The sequence below is a fragment of the Sciurus carolinensis genome, chromosome 7 (assembly GCF_902686445.1).
Source record: "Sciurus carolinensis chromosome 7, mSciCar1.2, whole genome shotgun sequence".
Classification (NCBI taxonomy): domain Eukaryota; kingdom Metazoa; phylum Chordata; class Mammalia; order Rodentia; family Sciuridae; genus Sciurus; species Sciurus carolinensis.
The window spans coordinates 112577319-112600121 of record NC_062219.1 but is presented as its reverse complement, the minus strand read 5'-3'; the positions used below and the strand labels follow the sequence as shown (position 1 = coordinate 112600121).

Below are 22803 nucleotides of genomic sequence, written 5' to 3'. Positions count from 1 at the left end.
ATAAGTGTGTGAGGAAACTAGGCAGGAAAAGAACCACCTGAAAGTAGCAAATTTCTGAGGCTAACATGGGAGCTGTTTCCACCAATCCACATAGAAAACCCTATAATCCAGGGGGTATTGGATAAATTATGCAGGGCTTTGCCGAAAGCTCTGGTTCCACCCAACAAAGTTTCAAAAGTGGGGCTTGAAGTTGGTCACAGTAGCCCTCAGAAGATTGAGGAGCGAGGATCCCTAGAGGCCAGAAGTTTGAGACCAGCCTGGGGAACACAGGGAGCACTGTCTTAACAAACAAACAAAATAAGCCTTGAAAGGATCCAACTGTGTTGTCATTGTTGTAATTAACTGCAGGGCTGAGGATGCAGCTCAGTGGTAGAGAACCGGTTTAGCTGGTGCAAAACCCTGGGTTCCATCCCCAGTACCCAAAACAAACAAACAAACAAACAAATAACTAACTGCAACCCAGAATAAAATTCAAAAATATTCACTGAAATAAGAAAATATCTAAGATTTAACAGGTAAAATTCATAGCATTTGACATCCAACCAAAAATAGGTAGCTTGGGTGTATTGGTGCATGCCTGTAATCCCAATAGCTCGGGAGGCTGAGGTTAAGATGATTGTGAGTTCAAGGCCAGCCTCAGCAATTTAGCAAGGCCCTAGGCAACTCAGGGAGACCCTGTCTCTAAGTAAAATACAAAAAAGGGCTGGGACTATGACTCAATGGTAAAATGCCTTGGGTTCAATCCCTCATACCAAAAAAAAACAAACAAACAAACAAACAAAAAAAACAAAAAAAAAACAAACAAACAAAGAAAGAAAACAAAAACAAAAAACTTTACTAGATATAGAAAGAAAGAAGCAGAAAAATATGACCCATAGTAAGGACAAAAAAAAAATGGATCCTGAAATTAATCAGATAATAAAATTAAATGACAAGTACATTAAAATAGTTATTATAAATATTCCATACATTTTAAAAGTTAGAAGAAAATTGTATATGTTATGTAGAAATACAGGAGGCAGAAGGTTTTTTTAGTGAGGGGGTACGGTGCTGGGAATTTTCACGCTAAGCAGTCACTCTACCACTGAGCTATACCCAGCCCAAGAAATATGGAAAAAAATTTAAAGACCCAAGTCCAACCTTTAGAGATATAAACTACAATGAAAAGTACATTGAATGGGATTAGTACCAGTTCAGATGGTACAAAAGAAATTTTAATACTTAACAATAGAAATGACCCCTAATGAAACACAGTTGAAAGAAAGAAAGAAAGAAAGAAAGAAAGAAAGAAAGAAAGAAAGAAAGAAAGAAAGGGAAAAAAATGAACAAAGTATTAGCAATTTTTAGCCTAATATGCAGAATAATTGGAGTCCTTGAAGAAAAGGGGAGAGCAGAAAAATATTTGAGCTAATAAGAACTAAAAAATTCCAAACTTGATGCAAACTCTAAATCCATTGATATAAGAAATTCAACAAACCCAAGCATAAGAAACATGAGTGAAACTACATGAAAAGACACATTTTCATCAGTTGAAAATCAGTGTAAAGAGAAAATTTTTAAAGTAGCCAGAAGAGTAAAGGACATATTACATATAGAGATAGACAAGGATAATTATAGATTTCTCACCAGAATTCAAACCCAATACTCAGATCAGACTGTGTCTCTTTTCTGCTCAAAACTCCATAGTGATTCCTTATCTAAAGGATACTGCCTCTGAGACAGAGATAGTCATGTAGTAGCTTTATTGGGAAGTGCTCCAGTGATCAACATCAGTGGAGGGGTGAAGAAAGTGATATTGAGCAGAGGGGGGCAGCTGAACTCTGATGCAGTTTCAGTAGAAGCCTCAGTCGGAGGGAGGGGGAGTAGGGGGATGGGAATGTGAAAGGCAGTAGAATGAATCAGACATAACTTTGTTCATATATGAATACACAACCAGTGTAATTCCACATCATGTACAATCACAAGAATGGGAAGTTATACTCCATGTATATATGATATGTCAAAATGCACTCTACTGTTATGTATATCTAAAAAGAACAAATAAAAAATTTAAAAAGAAGACTCAGTTGATCCTTTTGTAGTTTTGAAAATTTTCAGACAGCTGTCCCAAGTTAGGATGAAGGGAAAAGGTTTTTATACTCACAGGATTATAAGTTAAATGTGGGATACCCCTGGAAAGGGGTATGATCTTGGCCAAGGTCAATTCCCAAAGAGAGACTCATTCCAGAGCAGCCAGCCCCATCCACACTTCAAGTAGCTGGCAAAGTTATACCTAGACTTTTTTTCAGCATAGGGGACTGAACCCAGGGTGTTATACATGCAAGTGTTTTACTACTGAGTTACACCCCTAAACCTGAATACCTATATTTTTTTAAAGGGGGATCTGCATATCTCACCATAGTATCCACTTCACTTCCAAAACCCAAATGAATAAAATCCAATCATGTTAGCATGATACACAAGGCCTTTCATGATCTTGCCTTACCATCCCCAGCCTCATGCTGTCTTCTGGAAGTCACTCCCTCCCTCTGCTCGGGTCCCATTTATCAGTTGGCAAATTCCCACTCATCCTTCAAATTTATAATTGAAATTGCTTCCTCTGAGAAGCTTGCCTTGACTACTCTTGCAGACTTAGTGATCCTTTCTCCCAGCATGGCGCTTAGGTGCATGGACTTTGGGATCAGGATCCAAGTTCTACCTTGCTAGCCATGCAATCTAATGCAAATTACTTAACATCTCTGTATCTCTATTATCTTAGTTTTCTCATTCATAAAATGAGGGGTAACAATAGTTACACTTATGTTATAGTGTAGTTAAAAGGAATAAATGAATTAATATGTGTAAAGTTAATCAGTGTCTGGCAGAAGTAAATGGCTGCTGCTGCTATTATTATTGTTGTTGCTGCTGAAGATGCTCAGTATGCATTTGTGGAAGACATAAACAATGGAAGGAAGGAAGGAAAGAAGGAGGAATTGACGAGACAGAGTGCAGAGTACATTCAGAGAACTCCCCATCTGACAGAAGGGAAGTAATAGCCTTATGGGCACATGTTGGGGAAGAATTTTTAATGTCACAGTAAAGAGTGTGTATCTTATTTGGTAGGCAGTTAGACACAATAGTAGAGTTTGTCAACAGATGGGAGAAGAGGCCAAAGAAATAGAGGCTAAGTTAGAAGATAAGGCATATATGAGGTGAGTTAAGAATGACAGGTAAGGGGTGGGGGTTCAAGCGTGGGATGGTTAGAAGAGGTGGGTGGTGGAGATTTATGGGAGGTTAGGGGAAATGGCTTTAGAGAAAAGTAATAAGAACATCTGGAGGATGTAGTGGGGGAGTTAGGTGAGGCAGAGTGACAGGGACATTCTGGAAGTGGAAAGATAAAGAGTGATGGAGACAGGTAAAGTTTATGGGGACAGGTAAAGAGTGACGGGGCCCTCCCTGGGCATGGGGTCAAGTGAATGGTAGAGACCAGTAAGAAGGACCTGCTGGAGCAGATCCAACTAAGGGAGTCCTAGGCTGGAGGAATGTAGAGAGGAGCAGGGTGGAACGTGATGTCAGAGAAAGGGCGGTGATGTAAGGGCCGGGCGGTGGGGCGGTGATGTCAGGGCTGGTGCTGATGCTGGCGGCGCAGTGCATTGTGGGCAGCTCCCCGCTCTGCCACCGCCGCCGCCGCGGTCGCCCGAGGAGGATCGGGGCCGGGCCGGGCCGGGATGGTCCGGTTCCGGAGGCCGCCGCCGCCGCCGCCGCCGGAGGGAGCGGGCCGCACAGCGCCGCACTGAGCCGCCCCCGCCCCCGCCCCGCCCCGGCCACGGGGGATGCGCCGCCCCGAGCCGCTGCCTCCGCCGCCGCCGCAGCCGCAGCCGCAGCCGGCACAGAGCAGGTGAGGCGGGGCGGGGCCGGGCGGGCAGGCCCGGGGTCGGGACGGGGGTTCCTGCGGGGAGAGGGGGGCTCATCGGGCCTCGGGCCCGGCTTACCTCCCAGCGCAGCCGGCTCCGGCTCCCCCTCCCCGGTGCCGTCGCCGCTGCCGGAGCTGGGACGCTGGCCTACACAGCCTGGGCCGCAGCCCGAGGCCTGGAACCGCTCCCTGCCCCCGCACACAGACCCACCCTCTCCAACTCGTCCTCCGGGGATTTTGCCCCTCTCTACTCACCTCCGTCCCCTCTCCCTATGGCTTCACGCCTGACTCTTCTGTTAGCTCTGACAAGTCATTCAGCCGTCTCCATACCTCTCTCCCTGGTCCTAGGTCCTTCCATTCCTCCCACTATTCTCTTTTACCTACTTCCTCACCCGTCAACTCTGCCCCCAAACGCTCTTATGGTCCTGTCACTTCTTCAACTGTCATCATGATCTCTCACCTGTCATCATGATCTCTCACTTGTCTCTATCTTACCAACCCCCTCCTCTAATCTTGTCACTCCACATCCCTTCCATTCCCTTCTGCTCTCTTCCACACCTCTTTTCACCTGTTCCCATTACCCCTCATGGATCTGTCTGCTTTATGACACCTTACCTGGGCTCCCAGATGCCCACACACCTGGTCCACATCTTGCATAGTTACAAATCAACACTTATATTCACATACTATGATACACTCCCAAACACTTAGGACACACACACACACACACACACACACACACACACACACAATCACTGGTCCCACACTCCCATACATGCGCACTCTGAGACATTCCTACAAACCTTCTCACCAAATTGTCTTTCTCACTACGAGTCCAGAGGGACCTGAAGTGCAGGAATGGGGTAGTCACATTTCTCATGTTTGTGTCTTCTACCCCAGTCTGAGCTGAACATAGTCCTGAGGTAGGCAGGAACAGGAAGGCCAGTGGAGAGGGAGCAGCATGTCTCCCTTTTCCACCTCACCTGTTCTGTTCCTTTTAAGTTTGCCTGTCATAAAATGGGAGTAGGACACAAATTTTCCTCATTCACCTACAGAATCCACCTTCACAGGACTGGAAGGCCCACCAGAGGTCACCCAGTTCAACTTATTTATTTATTTATTTATTTTTTGTGGTGCTGGCGATGGAACTCAGGGTCTCGTAAATGCTAGGGAAGCATTCTACCATTGTGCTATGCCCCCAGCCCTCAACTTCTTTTTATTTTTATTTATTTTTTGATGTTACTTGAACATGCTAACCATTTTCTCAAATCACTGAGCTACACCTCTAGCCCAAGTTCAACTTTTGAAGGGCCTCTCCTCACCAGTTCAATTATTTCTTCAGTCTTGTCCTCAATCTGTCTCCTCCACCTTTATTCCAGAACTCTATTCCTACCTTTCCCTTCATCCTTCCATTGCCCTCACTGCCCTCCAAATTCCTGATGCCCCACATCCCACTTCAGCAGGAGGGAAGAGTATGGATTAGAGGAAAGAGCTGAGTTTAGTCATTTCAAGAAAAAGAATGACAGTGTGGCTTCCCATGAAGAATCTCTTCTTTACATGTCTGCCACATGTAAAACACAAATCCTGTTGAAGGATTTCCCATCCTGCCCCCTTAATCAAGATACCTAGAAACAGGACCCCTGGAAATTATCTCATCCTGAGGAAAGTTGGGTTAATGTAGTTCCCACCCCATCTATAGATAGCTTTAGCCACTTACCCTCCTCTCCAGCTTCCCTCCCACCTCCAGTCCCCAACTTAAGTAACTTTCTTCTTTCTCTTCTATGTGTGACTCTCCAGGGTCACCATGAGGGCACAGCATCCTGCATGTAAAAACTGTGAGGGAAAGAGGAGAGGACAAGATTCCGGTTCCAAATCCTGTTCTGGATTGGCAGAGACCTAGAAAGTACATACCTACACACATGCACAATACAGACAGACAGACACCAAACTACAGATAAGCACACACAGACACAGACTTACAGACATAGACACACAAATACACAAATGCATATACATGGAAAAGCACACAGACACACTAATAGTCATACACAGAGAAAGGTACACTCACACCGAGGGATACATGCAGAGACACACACATATACACACACATTTCTCTGGGTAATATGTGCCTGGCTTTCCCACCCCTCACAGTTGGGACACTCCTCCTGATGTTTACCTTTTGCTCATTCTAATGCCTTCTGGTTCTTTCTAGTTGATTCCTGAGCAGACCCAGAAAGATGTGGTCAGAGGCTCTCACCCCATGCCCCTTCATCTGCTACTATTTGTCACTCCTGCCTTCTGCTAGGCTGCTTCCCACTGTCCTGCTCTCCCCAATTCTACCTGACTTTGTCCCTCCAGAATGGTCACAGGGCTGGCATCCTCTGAAATTTATATCTTGAGTCCATCAAGATAGACCCAGCTCACATCCTGGCTCGCCAGCCCAGCACTGTGTGGGTCTCTCACTGTTAAGAAAGGTGAACGCCCCTCAGCAACTGCATCTTCCTTACTTAGTACCATCCTCAAGAGGCTGTCATGTATCTCCTCACTTTCTTGATGATCATATCTCCATGGTTGGTTACCAGGTCACTGTGATTTGGATCTCCCCTGGGTCACCCCTTGGGTTTTCCCTTTTTACTAAGTTTCTGATGCACAGCTCTTTGGGCATTTTGTGGCACAGAGGAGATATGGGTGCTGGGGACCACCAACGGACCACTCAAGACTGGTCCTTCTTGGCTTCGTTGCTCCCTACACAAGCATAAATCCCAGTTTAGTATGGTCCCTTGGTCGGTGAGTCTTCTCTACATTAGTAAGCATGTCTCCTTGGTAAAACGTTTTTCCCATTGCCTGTTCACATATCATTGTCCTTTCCTTTTTTTCATCAATATATGTGTCCTGTTGCTGTTTTTCACATTTCCAGTTTGTACTTTGTATCTCTCTTCCATTGACCTCCATCATGGAGCAGTGCTTCCCCCGTGAGCCCTATAGCATCTGCCCAGTGGGTTCAGGAAGGATGCCTGCCTGCTGAGTGGAGGAGCTCTTCTCCAAATCTGCCAGGTGGTCCTGGGTCAGCAGCCTGTCCCGCTCACAGCCCCTCCCCATTCCCGCAGGTAGATGGCCCCCCCAGGGCAGGCCCTGCGGACACCCCTCCCTCGGGCTGGCGGATGCAGTGCCTAGCGGCCGCTCTTAAGGACGAAACCAACATGAGTGGGGGAGGGGAGCAGGCCGACATCCTGCCGGCCAACTACGTGGTCAAGGATCGCTGGAAGGTGGTGAGTGACCCGGCGAGGCAGAGGGAGGGGCGAAGAGCGGGAGGAGAGAACCTGAAGACTTGTTAAGACAGGTGCCCTTGGCGCCTCTACACTAAGAGGGAGGTGTCCCTGGGCTCATTTGTATACTACTTGCAGGTCATTGTTTTTGCCCACACATGTGGACAATCGCTTTTTCCCAGTGCCCTCTCTCCAACCCCGCCCTCTCTCACCCCTTTCCCGGCCAGGTCACGTTGCTCAGGCCCAGCCTGGAACAACTCCTGGTTGGATGTCTGACCAGGAGCTGCAGAACCCAGGGTGCGGAGGAGGGAGGGGTGGGGGAGGGACCTCTTTCTCTGCCGGACCTCGGGGAAGTGGGGGTGAATGAACATGTGTTCCTCCGCTTCGGCAGAGGATGGAAAAGCCTGGGTTTGGGAAAAAGAGGCCCTGCGGGAAGCTCCCACAGCATCCGCACTCCATCTTCTCCATCCATCCTCCTCCCCTCGCCGGTTGCTGCGGCAGGTGCAACACGCCGAGACTCCATTTCCCAGCGTGCCTTGCTCATCCAGCCCAGGACTTCAGGCTGCTCGGCCTGCTGGGAGTTGTAGTCCGAGCCTTCGCGGGCCTGGATGGAGGGAGCAAAGTGAGGGTTGGGGGAATGATAGTGTCTGGGGAAGAACCTATGGTAAATTAGCCCCCGTCCCACCCTTTCTTTTCGTCGTTTAAGAGCGCTCCGGTGTCCTCATCATTATGAAGACGGGATGACATGGGGGAAACCAGTGTGTGAGGTTGTGGGTCTGCAAGGGAGTGGGAAGCCAGGAGGAAGGGCAGGAGAATGACAGAGGTCAGGTTTACACACGTGTGTGTGTGTGTGTGTGTGTGTTCGTGCGTGCGCACCCGCGTGCTTTGGTGGGAGGGAGAAGGCTCAGCTCACCTCGGGTTTGGGTTTGGAGGGGAGGGTGGGGTCTGGGTGCAGGCGGGTCTCCATGGAAACAGTCACCGGCGTCTTCGGTCCCCTAGAGGTCCAGGAAAGAGGCAAAGGGTGGGGGTGGGTCGGAAGGGGAGGAGAGGAGGAGACACTAGCAAAGAGTTTAGGAGCTAGGTTCACAGGGGGACTTCCTGAGAGGAAGAGTAGGAAGGATAGTCATAAAAGGAAGGAGGGTCTGGCAAAGTGAGGAGTGTTCCTCCAAGACCCCCTGGGTCCCTAGCTTAGTTTATGGCAGATGGGGAAACAGAATGGCATTTGCACCCAATCAGTGAGAAAAGAGTGTTCACACACGCGCTGATTTTAGACTAGGACTTCCTTGTGCTTTGTGAGGGAGGGAATGGGGTATGAGTCGGGCAAGAAATGGCAAAGGGAAGCTGGGGAAGAACGAGAATACTCTTTTGCCAGACCCAGGGCTTCTCCTTACCCCCTGTCCCTGCCCCAGAAGAACTGGAGACTGAGAGGCCAGTTGCACTCCTTAGTGAGGGGTGTCACTGAGATGGGAGGCAGAACTCTGGAACCGAGAAAAAACTGCCTAGAGATGGGCTGTGGCCAGGAAAATATGAGGGTCAGTGGCAGTAGATGGAGCACTTAAAAACGAGATCATTTTGTCCTTCTTGAGGGTGCTTATCAGAATCAGAATACAAACAGCAATAAAAACTTAGTATTTGTTTTGCTCTACTGTTGTCAGGTGCTGTGCAACATGCCTTACGTGGTTACCTCAACTACTTATGCAGGAGATACTGCTCTTCTTCCCATTTCACGGTTGTGGAAACTGAGGCCTAGAGATTAGCTAATTTCCTAAATTCCATAATTGGTAGGGGAAACCAGATCTGTCTGACTACTCGGTCAGCACAGTCACCAAAAATCAGCCCATCCACAGAGCTGAAGGGACCTTTATGACCAATTGTAGTCTGATTCTCTTCATTTTACAGAGGAGGAAAAGCGGAGACTCAAAATGTTTAAGAAATTCACCCAGGTCCCTCAGAGTTGGACCAAGAACCAAGGTCGCCTTCTTCCTAAGTAAATGCTGGTCCTATTGTGTCAAATTTCATCTCCAGTTTAGGGAGCGTCTTCATCAGGGGTTGAGATCATGAAAAATTGTGGGAGGAGGGGAGGAACATGGTCTGGCAAAGGGAGATTGAGAGAATATTCCTGTTCAGGGGCTTTGAGCAGGGCTGCATTATGACTTTTATGAACCTGCGCCACTTTTGCCTTCATGGCTCCTTCTTCCATAATAAAGCACTAAAAATTGTATTTTATGACTAGATTCATATGAAAGGAATATAGTCATCTATCAAATTTTTCTCTTTAACCTAAAAGTTCATTTTTTTCTCCTTCTGACTTCGAAATAAAACATTTTCATGGATCTCAAATAGTATCAGGAGCTTAGTCACTGTGTTCAATAGAAAAGTGGGCTCTAGCTGGGCACAATGGCACATGCCCGTAATCCCAGTGGCTCGGGAGGCTGAGGCAGGACGATCGCCAATTCAAAGTCAACCTCAGCAACTTAGCAAGGCTAAACAACTCAGTGAGATCCTGTCTCTAAATGAAATATAAGAAAGGGCTGGGGACATGGCTCTGTGGTTAAGTGCCTCTGGTACCAAAAATTAAAATTAAAAAAGAAGAAGAAGAATAAAGAAAAGTGGGCCCCAGCCATGGGGCAGGTGGAGGAGCGGTGCTGGTCGAGTGCTCCCTGTGAGCTCCTGGCCAGAGAGGGTTTCTTTGGCGGCGGGGTAGGCATAAGGAAGGAACCAAGGGAAGGAGAAGCAGGCTCTGTCTGGAAATGAAGGCGAAACAGAAACACCCTTGGGCACCCTGGGAAGTTGGGGAGTAGGTGTCAGAACTGTCTCTGCTGCTCTGAGTGAGCCTTCCTTTCCTCCAGCAAGCAATTCCTTGGGAGGAATTCAACCCCGGCAGCCCCGGGTCGAATCTCAACCCTCGCACTTTTAAACTGATGTGGTTCAGGGCTCCTCACAACACAGTGGATTCCATGCCACTGTGGATTCTGCCTCCATTGCCTGGGTTCTTTGAAACCCAGCTTTGCTATTAGGGAGGCCCCAGGTGAGCCACTGCCCTCCCCATGTCAGTTTTCCCTTTGTGTACAACAGGGACTCATGTGACCTTCCTCACCCGTGCTTCTCCGATGAAGCCTTGGGGATTCACTGTCTGTGAACTGGGGATGTCTTGCTGCTCACTCCCCTGCCTTCCCTTGTACTCACACATAGCAAACCAGAGAGGGATCTAGAAGACATTAGCATTTCCCTGGAGTTTGAAGTTCCCAGAGGAAAATGTGCCATTGTGTCCCTTGAGTCTGCTTCAGTCCCCTGTGGTTCTGAAATTCTCCCAGTCTCACTAACTCATCACAAGTAGAAAGTTACTCTGGTTTCTCAAGGTCCTTCTTTCCTCCTTTCCTTCCTGAGCACAGGAAGCTTCATGTTCCCACTTAGCCTTTGTATTTTCAATCTTTCCTTTACTCTTTTCTCTCTGGAGTGATTTCGATTATAACCTTCTGGAATTCCCATCTCAGTCCTCCAGCTAGCTCTGCCCTGGGCTCTTCCTCCCTCCAGTTCGGTTTTATCCACCATTCAGCAGTCATTCTTGGAGCTGCAGGAGCAGGAGGTGGCAGAAACGCAGGAGTTTACCTGCTGGGCCATCAGAACCCAGCTACACTGGTGAGGTAGAGCCAACAGGACACATGAGGGTTCAAAGAGGGCAGGCCACCCATGTGGGCAGGCTCTCTGCAGAGGTGAGAATCAGCTGTACATTTTTTTTTTTTTTTTTTTTTGTGGTACCAGGGATTGAACCCAGGAGCACTTTACTACTGAGTCATATCCCCAGCCCTTTATATTTTATTTAGAGACAGGGTCTTGTTGGAGTTGCTTAGAGACTCACTAAGTTGCTGAGGCTAGCTTTGATATCCCAAATCCTCCTGCCTCAGCCTCCTGAGTCACTGGGATTACAGGTGTGCACCACTATGTCCAACCAGTTGTACATCTTTATTAACCCAAACTTAGAACTCAGTGCCTTCTTCCTGTTCCCCTTTCACTGCCAACAGTATCTTTACCCACCCAAGACCCCTGGACCTCTCAGGTGAAATGATTTCCCATGCCCCTGGCTAGGGCGCACATGCTAGGTAAGCATTCAACCACAGAACTACATCCCCATTCCTTTTTATTTTTTATCTTGAAACAGGATCTTGCTAAGTTGCTTAAGCTGGCCTCAAACTTGTGACCCTCCTACCTCAGCCTCCTGAGTAGCTGGGATCACAGATGTGAAACCAAAATAATTTTTAATCCCTCTCAATAACTCTGCTCATCTTCCCTGCCAGCTCTTCCTCACAGTTCTCCTCAGCCCTTCTCACCGCCTGCTCTGGGAGGCTGCAGGAGGAGGGCCTCAGGGGTCAGTCATGAGGTTATATTCTTCTCCAAAGCTCATTCCTGCCCTGCTCCAACAGCACCCCTGCCCTGGAGAGGAGACTTTGGGCTTCTGATCAGGGACCTTGGGTGTGATGTGAGCTTCTTCAGTGGCCATGGGTTGTTGACACCCTTCACTGAGTCCCACCCGCCCCTGATATTCTCTCCTTCCATGAACATCTTTCACAAGACTGACAGCCCCAGGAAGTGTCAGCTCCCTGACTGAGAGGTTCTGGAATTATTTTTCCTTTTGTTTGGGGTCTCAGCACTGGGGAAAATCAGAAAAGAAAAGAACCAGAGCAGCCTATGATCTTTTTAGTACTCTATATAGACAGGCTCATCTGCGTGTCTGCATGGAATCGCAGATCTCTTAATTTTTCTACTCTGACATCTGGCCCTGTGCGTGTGTGTGTGTGCACACATATGTGAACATGTGTGTGGTTGTATATCCATGGCTGAACTGTCTGTCTGGAGGCACTAGGAGAGGAGGGGAGGCAGGGGACACTGATGGGATGAAGCTAGGAAAAGAGACGTGGGCTCCTCCCTTCCCCCATCAGTGGAGGAGCCAGTGCACAGAAGTGGAATGAGGAGCTGCTCTGATCCCTAGGACTCCTCTCCTCTATCTCTGTAGCTGAAAAAGATCGGGGGCGGGGGCTTTGGTGAGATCTACGAGGCCATGGACCTGCTGACCAGGGAGAACGTGGCCCTTAAGGTGGAGTCAGCCCAGCAGCCCAAGCAGGTTCTCAAGATGGAGGTGGCTGTGCTCAAAAAACTACAAGGTATGGGCCCAGGGCACGGGGATGGGGGATGATGGAGCTAGGGGCTGAGAGAGTGGGAACAGAGTCTCAGAGAGTGGCGGGGTGAGGCTGCGTTGGTGATGACAGTTGAGATGGGTCTGTGGCTTAAAGGAGGTGATGAAGCCAGAGTGTAAGAGAGAAGATGGGGCTAAGGGCAGGGGGAGGAGACGGTAGAGGCATCCACGGGTCCACGAAGCTGGGAGGCAGGAGCAAGAGTTCAGCCGCCCATCTTGGGATTGGAAGTGAGGAGGAAAGAGCAGGAGTTGGGAGGTCCTTGTCTGTGCCCCTCAGGGAAGGACCACGTGTGCAGGTTCATTGGCTGTGGCAGGAACGAGAAGTTCAACTACGTGGTGATGCAGCTGCAGGTGAGTCCTCCTGGCGACCCTCTAACCTCCCTCTCAAGAAGGGAGAGGCTGTGCCTCAGGGTAGGGAGCAGGGAAGGGAGACTGTGGCCCCAGCAGGGAATGAGCGCGCTGGGGCGAGGCTGGGCGGAGTATCACAGTGGTGGTGGATGGGGTGCAGCTGAGGCGGGTCTGCGCCCCCAAACCCTCAGGGCCGGAACCTGGCTGACCTGCGCCGCAGCCAGCCGCGAGGCACCTTCACGCTGAGCACCACCCTGCGGCTGGGCAAGCAGATCCTGGAGTCCATCGAGGCCATTCACTCTGTGGGCTTTCTGCACCGTGACATCAAGCCGGTGAGTGCTGCCCTCCACTCCTCCTCTCCATCTCTGGGTGCCTGGTTTCTTCATGATGACAGTGGCTGGGCTGGGTCAAACTCTTGTACCCAAACCCCTCCTGCTCTCTACCCCAAACCCCATCTCCTCTCCCTGCTGCCCCACCTCCATTTTCCACTCTTCTTCATCCCTTACCCATGACCTGAGTAGCCCTTGAACCTAGAAAGGTGACAGGGTTGGGGAAGGACAAAGGGATTAAGGGAAGGAGACTGAAGGTTGGGGCTTGGTAAGGAATTCCAGGTAGCCAATTTTATGGTATTTGGGATCTTGATGCTAGAAAAAACATCCCATTTTAAAGGGATAAAAACTGAGGCCCAGAAAGATTAGTTGAGTGGTCCAAGGACACACAGCAAGAGCAATGTAGATCTGCTACATTGGACAGTTGCACCAAACCACACTGCCTTGCTGGGGAGGGCCAGGACCTAGGGCTGGGCAGATTGGGGTTCAAAGCCCAGCTGGGTTATCACTTGCTGTGTGCTCTCAGAGAAGTCCACTCACCTCTTTGACCTTCAGCTTCCTCAACCCTAAAATGAGGATAATCACACCTGCCCTGCAGATGAGGTACCTTGACCTGCGGCACCCATGTAAACAGGGACGCTTTCCTTGAGTGTGAGACTAGGTGGGGCTGGGGGTCCTTCCCCAGCTGCAGAGCTATTTCTTGGGGAGTTCTGGGCTTGGAGCCCCTGGGGCTCACAGCTCGTCTTTCTCCAGTCCAACTTTGCCATGGGCAGGTTGCCCTCCACCTACAGGAAGTGCTACATGCTGGACTTTGGGCTGGCCCGGCAGTACACCAACACCACAGGGGATGTTCGGCCGGTGAGTACCACTGCGCGCAGAGCTCTGGGCTTTCAGGCCAGTGACACATCCCGCCCCACCCCACCCCCTGATGTGGGGACCCTTCACCAACTTTTCTTGCAGCTACTTAAGCTGGCCTGGCCTTGTCTTCAGCATCAGCACCCCTAGCTCTTGGGTCAACCCAGCCTGTCCCTCCCCTCTGCCTGGGCCCTTGGCGGATGCCACAGTCACACTCTCTGACTTTTCTGCTCTCTGGCAGGTGGAGGCAGGCCAGGGGTCAGGGTCCCATTGGTAGTAGGGCCGAGATGTGGCTGAGGTCAGGGGTAATGGGTGAGGTTCCTGGTTGTGATCTCTCCTCTGCAGCCTCGGAATGTGGCCGGGTTTCGGGGCACTGTTCGCTATGCATCAGTCAATGCCCACAAGAACCGGGTGAGTGACAGAGGCTGGGCCGAGGGATGGGGCAGAATGGGCAAGGATGGGTGAAGTGCGCTGCCAGGGAAGGGAGTAGGCCTGGCAGCTTATGTCAGGGTGGAGAGAGGAGCGGGGCAGGGGCTGGAGTGAATCTGCACGGTGGAGACCCTGGCTTGGAGGAAGTCTCCACTCTTGGCTCCCCAGGATGTTACTTTCTTCCTTTTCTTCAGGGATTCCATCCTTTCTGTTCCCACTACAAATTATTGTGGGTCAGCAAAGCATACACAAAAGTTCTGACTATGGAATCCATGTACATCAGTGGGTCAGGAGCTGTGTACTCAGGGAGACCCCAGCTCTGTGCACAGGGACCTGTGTGCCAGCATCCCTGACAGATGCCCCTCAGAGAAGGGTCAGTTGCCTATTCCCAGGGAAGGACCTGAGAGCTGTGGGTGACTCCTTCCCCACCCCCACAGGAGATGGGCCGCCACGACGACCTATGGTCCCTCTTCTACATGCTGGTGGAGTTTGCAGTGGGCCAGCTTCCATGGAGGAAGATCAAGGACAAGGTGAGACCCACACAGCTGGGTCCAAGGAGGCAGGGGTGGGGCACTGGGTTCCATCTTCCCCACCCTCTTCTTGCCTTCAGGAACAGGTGGGAATGATCAAGGAGAAGTATGAGCATCGGATGCTGCTGAAGCACATGCCATCAGAGTTCCACCTCTTCCTGGACCATATCGCCAGCCTCGACTACTTCACCAAGCCTGATTACCAGGTGGGAGCCTGGGACTTGCTCCTGCAGCCCTGGACACCACTCTGGGGGTGACCATCCTTCAGCAGAGCCCATTCCCATCGAGGCCTGGAGCTGACTCTGAGCACCTCCCCCTGGTCTTCTAACTGCACCAAACTGTTCTGTACGCTTCCTTGTAAACAGTAGTAACAGCTAAGATGTATCAAGAGCTGGCCCTGTTCTTAGTGCCATTTAAGCTTCAGAAGAAGCCTTTGATGACAATTGGATAATGTTATTATTCCAATACATAACAATTCCTGAAGCCACGTGCTTTCAAATACATTACACCAAAACTCTGCAGGAAGCCACATGGAATGATGATTCCCATTTCACAAATGGGGAAAGTGAGGTGTGGTATCATGGTTTGGAGCAGGACTGGGCTCAGGTACAGTCAGGCATTGTTTAATGGCAAGGATGCAGTCTGAGAAATCTGTTCTTAATTTGTCATTGTGAATATCACAGAGTGCAGTTACACAAGCCTAGAGGGTATAGTGTACTGCACACCTAGGCTGTGCGGTGTGATGTCTATGTGGTACAGCCCATTTCTCTGAGGGCCATGATGAACAAAATGAGATTAAATCAAGCAAGAGAGAAATGATGCGAACAAGTGATGCAGCAAACCTGAGATGAGCTGCTGCTGTCATGCTCGGGGTTCTGTTTCATAGTGGACTTTTTTTTTTTAATAAGTAGAGGGAGTACACTCTAACATAATTATAAAAAGTATATATCAGGTATGAAACATAATTGAATTTTTTTCCAGTACTGGGAATGGAAGCCGGGGCCCTCTACCACTGAGCTACATTCTTTTTATGTTTTATTTTGTAGCAGAATCTCACTAATTTGCCCAGGCTGGCCTCTAAATTGCAATCCTCCTACTTCGGCCTCGGATTTTTTAGGATTTCAGGCGTGTGCTGCTGTGCCTGGCTTATGTGTATTATATTTTTATACAACTGACTATGTAATAAGTTTGTTTACACCAGCATCTCCACACTGAGTATGCATTGCACTGTGACATTATGATGGCTATGACTTAACAGGTGACAGGAAATTTTCAACTCCATTATAATCTTGTGGGACCATTGTCACGTATGCAGCCTGTTGTTGACGAAGACGCCATTATGCGTTGCATGACTGTGCATCTGACTCCAAGTCCAGTGCTCTTTCCGAGGCACCTTCATCATGCCCCATGGGACCCACTGACCCTGATTGGGAGATGGGGGACATGTCAGCTGTACTCCACCAGGAGAGCACTGTGGGCCAGGCACAGTACTGCACCCTGTGGGAAGCCCAGACACTGTGGGTCACATAGTAGGCACTTGAGCAAGTGGGTACTCCACAGAGAGCACCTGTCTGAACTCTTAAGAGACCCAGTTCAGAAGTGTAATGATCTGGGAGCTTCAGAGGGTCTGTAGCTGCCTGCTACTTCCTGAGTCCAGAGCTCTAGTTGCTGACAGAGGTGCCCCCTGACCCTGGCTTAGCCTCATGGGGTCCTCCAGACCATATGGCTGTGAGCATCCCCTGCTGGGCTCAGCACCTACTGCTGGAAGGGGCAGACAGGTGTGTGAGCAATTCAGATGGATGCACCACGTCCAGCGAGTACAAGGGAAGCCATGTGGGAGGGAAGTGAGGTGTCACAGAAGAGGATGGTGGGAGAAGCACCCCAGCAGGGGAGGCAGCTTGTGCAGAGCATGACCCCATGCAGAAACTCCCAGGGCTGCTGATTTGCCTGCTGAGACAGTGGGAATGACAGAGGCGTCTGGGGATGGTCACGGGGAAAGATCTCAGAGGACTTGTGTCCAGCTGGTGGGGCTTAATCCAAGATGATAATTTGCATGCTTGTTTGCATATCTTGTGCATGTTTTCATTTAAAATCAATGTGCCCTTCTCCTTCCAATGCCCCCTGTAGGCCCATCCCTGTCCTGGAAGTCCCCTCTCTTCTCCCTGCAATCCCAGCAACTGCCCCTTCCACCTGGCTAGCCCCGGGGTCACCTCTCTGTCCTCCCACCACCCCCACCCCCTGCAGTTGATCATGTCGGTGTTTGAGAACAGCATGAAGGAGAGAGGCATTGCTGAGAATGAGGCCTTTGACTGGGAGAAGGCGGGCACAGATGCCCTCCTGTCCACGAGCACCTCCACCCCACCCCAGCAGAACACCAGGCAGACAGCAGCCATGTTTGGGTGAGTCTCAGGAGGGGTGATGGCCGGTGGGCAGCAGGCCAACTCCTGCCTGGGGCCGTTGCTCAGAAGCCAGCCCTTTCCTCCTCTTCCTACCTAGACAAGCTTGGTTGTCTCTCCTGTTCTTGGCGCTCAACAGCAGAGTTCTGGAACTTCAGGAAATTTTGCCACAACTCTAGCTCCTCATTTGGAGCTTTTGACCTTAGTGTGTCCCTGGGGGAACAAGGAATCCTAAGTGAAATGACCAGAGCCCCACAGTTTCCCTTCTCATCACCCATTAATTTGCAGAGCGTGTCTTGGGGCTCCATAGAGAAGTCAGGCCACACCTTCAAAGTGCTTCTGCTGGATGTTAATGATGGTGGGGTCAGCAATTTCAGGACCAAGTGGCAGGCATAGAGACAGAGGTGGTCCAGGGAGGGGATGGACGGGAATGGTCAACCCAGGGCCACATTTAGGAGGGAGGCTCCATAGGACTTGCCAGCACACTATGGTGCCCAGTTCTGTAATGAGGCTGCTTAAGGAGCTCCAAGGTGGTTCTTTTTGGGCCTGTTCCTGGCTCTAAAGGAGGCCAGGCACTGAGGGCCATTAGAAATCCTGCAGGCCTCTGAAAGCCACAGGATCTCCTGAGTAAATAGAGCTAGGTGAGGACATGCCAATCCCCGGTGGTCTCCTCGATGACCCTGCCAACTTGAGTGAACTGGTCTCAGAGGGTTTATGGGCTGGGGACAGTGATGAACCTAGGACACCTCCCTGCCAGACTTCCTCTGTGCCCATGTTTAGGGGTTTCCAGGACCTGTGCTGGTAGGAGGGGCCTTGGGAGAAGAGGGCACCCCTACCAACCTTGCCCATGGTCCCTTCCTGGCCTCTCCAGGGTGGTCAACGTGACCCCAGTGCCTGGAGACCTGCTCCGGGAGAACACTGAGGACGTGCTGCAGGGCGAGCACCTGAGCGACCAGGAGAATGCACCCCCAATCCTGCCTGGGAGGCCCCCTGAGGGGCTGGGCCCCAGTCCCCACCTTGTCCCCCACCCTGGGGGTCCTGAGGCTGAAGTCTGGGAGGAGACGGATGTCAACCGCAACAAACTCCGCATCAACATCGGCAAAGTAACTGCAGCCAGGGAGGAGGGTGTGATGGCCTCCCCCTATTCCCAACCCTTGGGTCCCCGACATGGTTCCTTCAAAGTGCCTTCTCCCCATTCATGGCCCTCTTGCCCTGCCTCCATTCCTGGTCTCCTCCACCACCCTGGCCTTGATCCATCTCAGTAGCTTCATCACCCCGGTAGCTCTTTCACCCTGAGAAAGCCACCTTGTCAGCCCCAACTCATTGTACCCCTCTCCTACAGACCCCCTGTGTGGAGGAGGAGCAGAGCCGAGGTGTGGGAGTCCCCAGCTCCCCTGTGCGTGCCCCCCCAGACTCCCCAACAACCCCAGTGCGTTCTCTACGCTACCGGAGGGTCAACAGCCCCGAGTCAGAGAGGCTCTCCACAGCGGATGGGCGGGCGGAGCTACATGAGAGGAGGTGAGTCTGCAACTGGAGGGGGCAAAAGCAGCCCCTGATCCCCTCTACCTTCATGTGGCTGGTCTGCAGGAAAGGCCAGGTGTGAAGCAGAGGCGGGGGTGGGTGGGGTCCCTAGGAAGGGTTGAGAATTATGCTTAGTCTGGGTTCAGACTCAGCCTGGGGTCAGTGGTAGCCTGGGAGAGTTCCCAGCTCATGCCAGGCTGGGCCCATAAGGAGCCAGGGGAGAGCTGGTGGGCATGTTCCAGAACTTTCCTAATCACTAATTATAAATTCCTCAAGAGCAGGTGAGGTAGGGGTCCTGGAAAAAGGGTTCGGGAACTGCTGAAGAAGGGGACAGGGCAATATATTGGGGTTAGAGCTGAGGGATCTTAAGTCAGAGTGGGGGGTGGGACCAGCAGGAACATGGCTGGTGGGAGGGAATATTGGAATGTGGAGCCCAGGGAAGCCTTTGGGAGGTTGACCATGTGTGTGGGGTGGCTTGTGGGGGCCAGGGCCGGATCCCCATCAGAGCCATTAGTAGGTAGGACAACACTAGGTGAGATGCTTCCTGACTTTCTGGGGCCTCTGAGTGGGCTTTGCTCCACAGTAGGCCCTGGGCCGCCTCTGTACCAGGACTCAGCCCTGTGGTGGAGGAGGGTGTCCCCTCTGACACACACTCAGCATCTTTCCTTGTGACCTCCCTCAGCCATAGTCTCTTCTCCTGGACTCTGCCCCCAGATGTACTCCACCTCCAGGAAGGTGCACAGAACCTCTGTGGGGTGTGGACTTGCCCAAGTCGGTCCTCATTCACACACTCACGGGCTGGCCCTCCAGGCACTGAAGACCACACCTTCATCCGTATTCAGCCTGAAGTCCCTCAGCATGGAGAGTTCTGGACATGGAGACATGAGGAAGGGCAGTGGGAGGGATGTGAGTGGAGTCCGGGAGAGGTGCCCCGAGCAAGACAGTGCTGGAGAACTGCCTGCTTCTGGCCAACAATGAGCAACTTGGTTTGGTCATATTCAATCCTAGTTTTAGGAATAGTGGGGAAGGAGAGGCCTAAGGAGAGAGTTTCTGGAAAGGAAAGTTCAGGATCTCATATGGCAGAGGGTGGGCTGCTCTCAGGCAAAGGGAGCAGGAGAAAGTATGGAGAAGATGGGGTTTGTAATTGCCTACCTTCCTGGCCCTGTCTTCAAACACACATGCATGCATGCACACACGTACACACAGATCAGACCCTCATTTCCTTTGTTGTCATCTTTTTTCTTTATGTCCATCAAAACAAACTGTGCTCTCAGAAAAAGAAGTGATGGCCACCACTGATAGGGGTATATAAATATGAGACCCTGCATAGTATTTTATTTTAAGTCTCACTAACAGATTGATAAAAATGTAAAGTAGAATCTGATCTGGCAATTTCAATGCAGGCTGGGCAGGAGTACTTTGAGAAAGGCCCACAGGTGATCCTGCTTTGCAACCCTCCTTCACAGCTAAAGAGCCACTGAACCACAGGCTTGGTCCTTGGGGAAGAATTAAGTCAGTCCTCTGCCCACAGCCAAATATGAGGACAGGGTCCAGACCCGATGAGTTAGACCTCAGGGTCTTCAAAGGGGTACCCCAGCATTAGGCAGATAACAGTTCTTTCTTGCACAGCATCCTGTCCCTCCACACACTATTGTATAACCAAAAATATCCTCATCTTGGAGCTGGAATCACCCCAAACTGAGGCGCTCTGGAAATACTGTGAAATTCACAGCACAGTTCCAAGTAGTAACAAAGAGATGTCTCAATGCAGGATAGGTGTCACAAAGGTAAGAGGTTGGAGGGAGTCTGTCCATGCCTGAGAGATCACAGCCTCGTGGGAAGGCAGATATGTAAACAGACGTGAAGTCCACTATGTGAGGGGGGCTCAGGGTGCCCTTCTTACACGATGGGAAAGGCTCCCTATAAAAGGTGCATCTGAACTGGGTCAGAGAACAAAAGGTGGAGGGACAGGATGTGTGGGAGGGAGGGCAAGTGTGGCACAGGCTTACATACAGTTACAGACGTGTAGAGATTGTGGGCAATCTGGGAAGAGTGAGTGAATCTGAGATCACCGGCTAGGGAAATGGAGGAACTGAGGCCTAGTCTGGTTGGGAGGATCCTGGGTGCCAGGCTAAGGAATGCAGACTTGGTTTTGGGGGCTGGGGAGTTTGTTGAGCTGGGCTAACAAGGCCCTTCCTGGAAGGAGTGGAAGCAGCCAGGCAGGCCTGCAGTGGGGCAGTAGAAGAGGTTCAAAAGCTATCCAAATACTCAAGAGCCAGGTGGTTGTGCTTGCCCTGGACACGCCAGAAGGAGCCACCAACGGCTCAGCTAGTTTTAGGAAGGTTAGATTCCCTGGGGTGACCCAGAGAATAGCCAGTGTTCCTAAGGCACAGGAATCAGAGTTTATTTTCTGCATGTTTATATTCCTGGAACATCGTAAGCACTCAGAAATATTTGCTGAATGAATGAATGAGCTAATGAAGTCTTTCTAGGAAGTGAGTTTGGAGGGTGGCAGTGCAGAGGTGTCTGGGCCTGGCCCAGGTGGAAGAGGTGCTGTGGTCAGGAGCAAGAGTCCCACTCCACCCTGTCACCTGCTTGGGATCCTTGGGGCTCCAGAGAGGCCGGGGACTGAGTCCTATGTGGGTAACTCCATAGGTCCCGGATGGATCTGCCTGGTTCTCCCTCACGCCAGGCCTGCTCCTCACAGCCGGCCCAGATGCTCTCAGTGGACACAGGCCATGCCGACCGGCAGGCCAGTGGCCGAATGGACGTGTCAGCCTCGGTGGAGCAGGAGGCCCTGAGCAACGCCTTCCGCTCGGTGCCACTGGCCGAGGAGGAGGACTTTGACAGCAAGGAGTGGGTCATCATTGACAAGGAGACAGAGCTCAAGGACTTCCCTCCTGGGGCTGAGCCCAGCACATCAGGCACCACGGACGAGGAGCCTGAGGAGCTGCGGCCACTGCCTGAGGAGGGTGAGGAGCGGCGGCGGCCGGGGACAGAGCCTACTGTCCGGCCCCGGGGACGCAGCATGCAGACACTGGCTGAGGAGGACCTGCGGCAGATGCCGCCCCAGCCCCCACCACCCCAGCTGAGCCAGGCTGATGGCAGGTCAGAGACGTCACAGCCCCCCACGCCTGGCAGCCCTTCCCACTCGCCTCTGCACTCGGGACCCCGCCCTCGACGGAGAGAGTCAGATCCCACAGGCCCACAGAGACAGGTAAGGTTGGGCTTGTACCCCCACTTCCTGTCCCCAGGTTCCCGGAGTCCTGGTGTGCAGGCCTGGAGTGCTCTATGTGCAGCTCCTGCTGCCAGGGAACCCAGCAGTCTCAGGGCTGTGATGGAGGTAGACAGGTTTAAGGGCCTGAGACCATGCAGGGGGCCGGCAAAGCTTCCTAGAGGAAGTGCCCTCCAAGCTCTGAGTTGAGTCTTGCGTTGTGTGTAGTACAGCCAGGCGACAATGCAGGAGAAAGGCCTCCCAGGCCAAGGGGACAGCATGTGCAAAGGCCTGGAGGTGGTAATCAGAATGCACCACCGACGCACATGGCAGCAAATGGGCTTGAAAACAGGGTCTGTGGGCACCATGGAGGGTGTGGTGAGCCAGCTGAGGCTTTTAAATGGAGTGTGGCATGATTACTTTGGTGCTTTTGAATGATCCCTTGGTTTCTATGTGGAGAATGGGTTCAAGGGGCACAAAACTAGAAGTAGAAAGGCCTAGAAGTAGATGGGCAGTAGCAGGAGAGAGCCCTGGCAGCCTGGATAGGGGTGGGCACTGTGGACATGGGGCAAGGTGGATGGAGCCAAGAGGTGTTGGGGAGAGGACAGAAGGGCCGTGATGGAGCAGAGGATGGGGAGGGGTGTCTTGGGGATGCCCAGGGCTCTGGGGGGCTGCCATGCCATCACTGAGTGCTGTCTAAGGGAGTGTGGATTCAGAGTTTCACATAACGACCTCTCAATATCTGAAGGATGTCTGCCTGGAGGCATCTGAGGCTCAGGAGAGAGATCTTGTCTGGAGAGTCAGAGTTTAGGATTTGAAAACCATAGGAATG

At 51.3% G+C, this 22803-nt stretch overlaps 1 protein-coding gene across 2 annotated transcripts in view; it reads left to right on the top strand.

Annotated features, from left to right (window-relative positions):
• The first annotated feature begins 3683 nt into the window (after positions 1-3683).
• Positions 3684-22803, top strand: part of Ttbk1 (tau tubulin kinase 1) — a 43650-nt gene continuing 24530 nt past the window's right edge. Inside the window, exons 1-13 of one of the 2 annotated variants that reach the window (XM_047559103.1) lie at positions 3684-3877; positions 7000-7161; positions 12170-12317; positions 12627-12700; positions 12889-13029; positions 13780-13884; positions 14227-14292; positions 14748-14840; positions 14921-15046; positions 17085-17239; positions 18108-18339; positions 18579-18754; positions 21413-21974. In XM_047559103.1, coding sequence (XP_047415059.1) covers positions 7054-7161; positions 12170-12317; positions 12627-12700; positions 12889-13029; positions 13780-13884; positions 14227-14292; positions 14748-14840; positions 14921-15046; positions 17085-17239; positions 18108-18339; positions 18579-18754; positions 21413-21974 — 1986 coding nt within the window. In that variant the 5' untranslated portion in view covers positions 3684-3877; positions 7000-7053. The remainder of the gene's footprint in view (positions 3878-6999; positions 7162-12169; positions 12318-12626; positions 12701-12888; positions 13030-13779; positions 13885-14226; positions 14293-14747; positions 14841-14920; positions 15047-17084; positions 17240-18107; positions 18340-18578; positions 18755-21412; positions 21975-22803) is intronic. The other variant, XM_047559104.1, reaches the window with a different exon arrangement.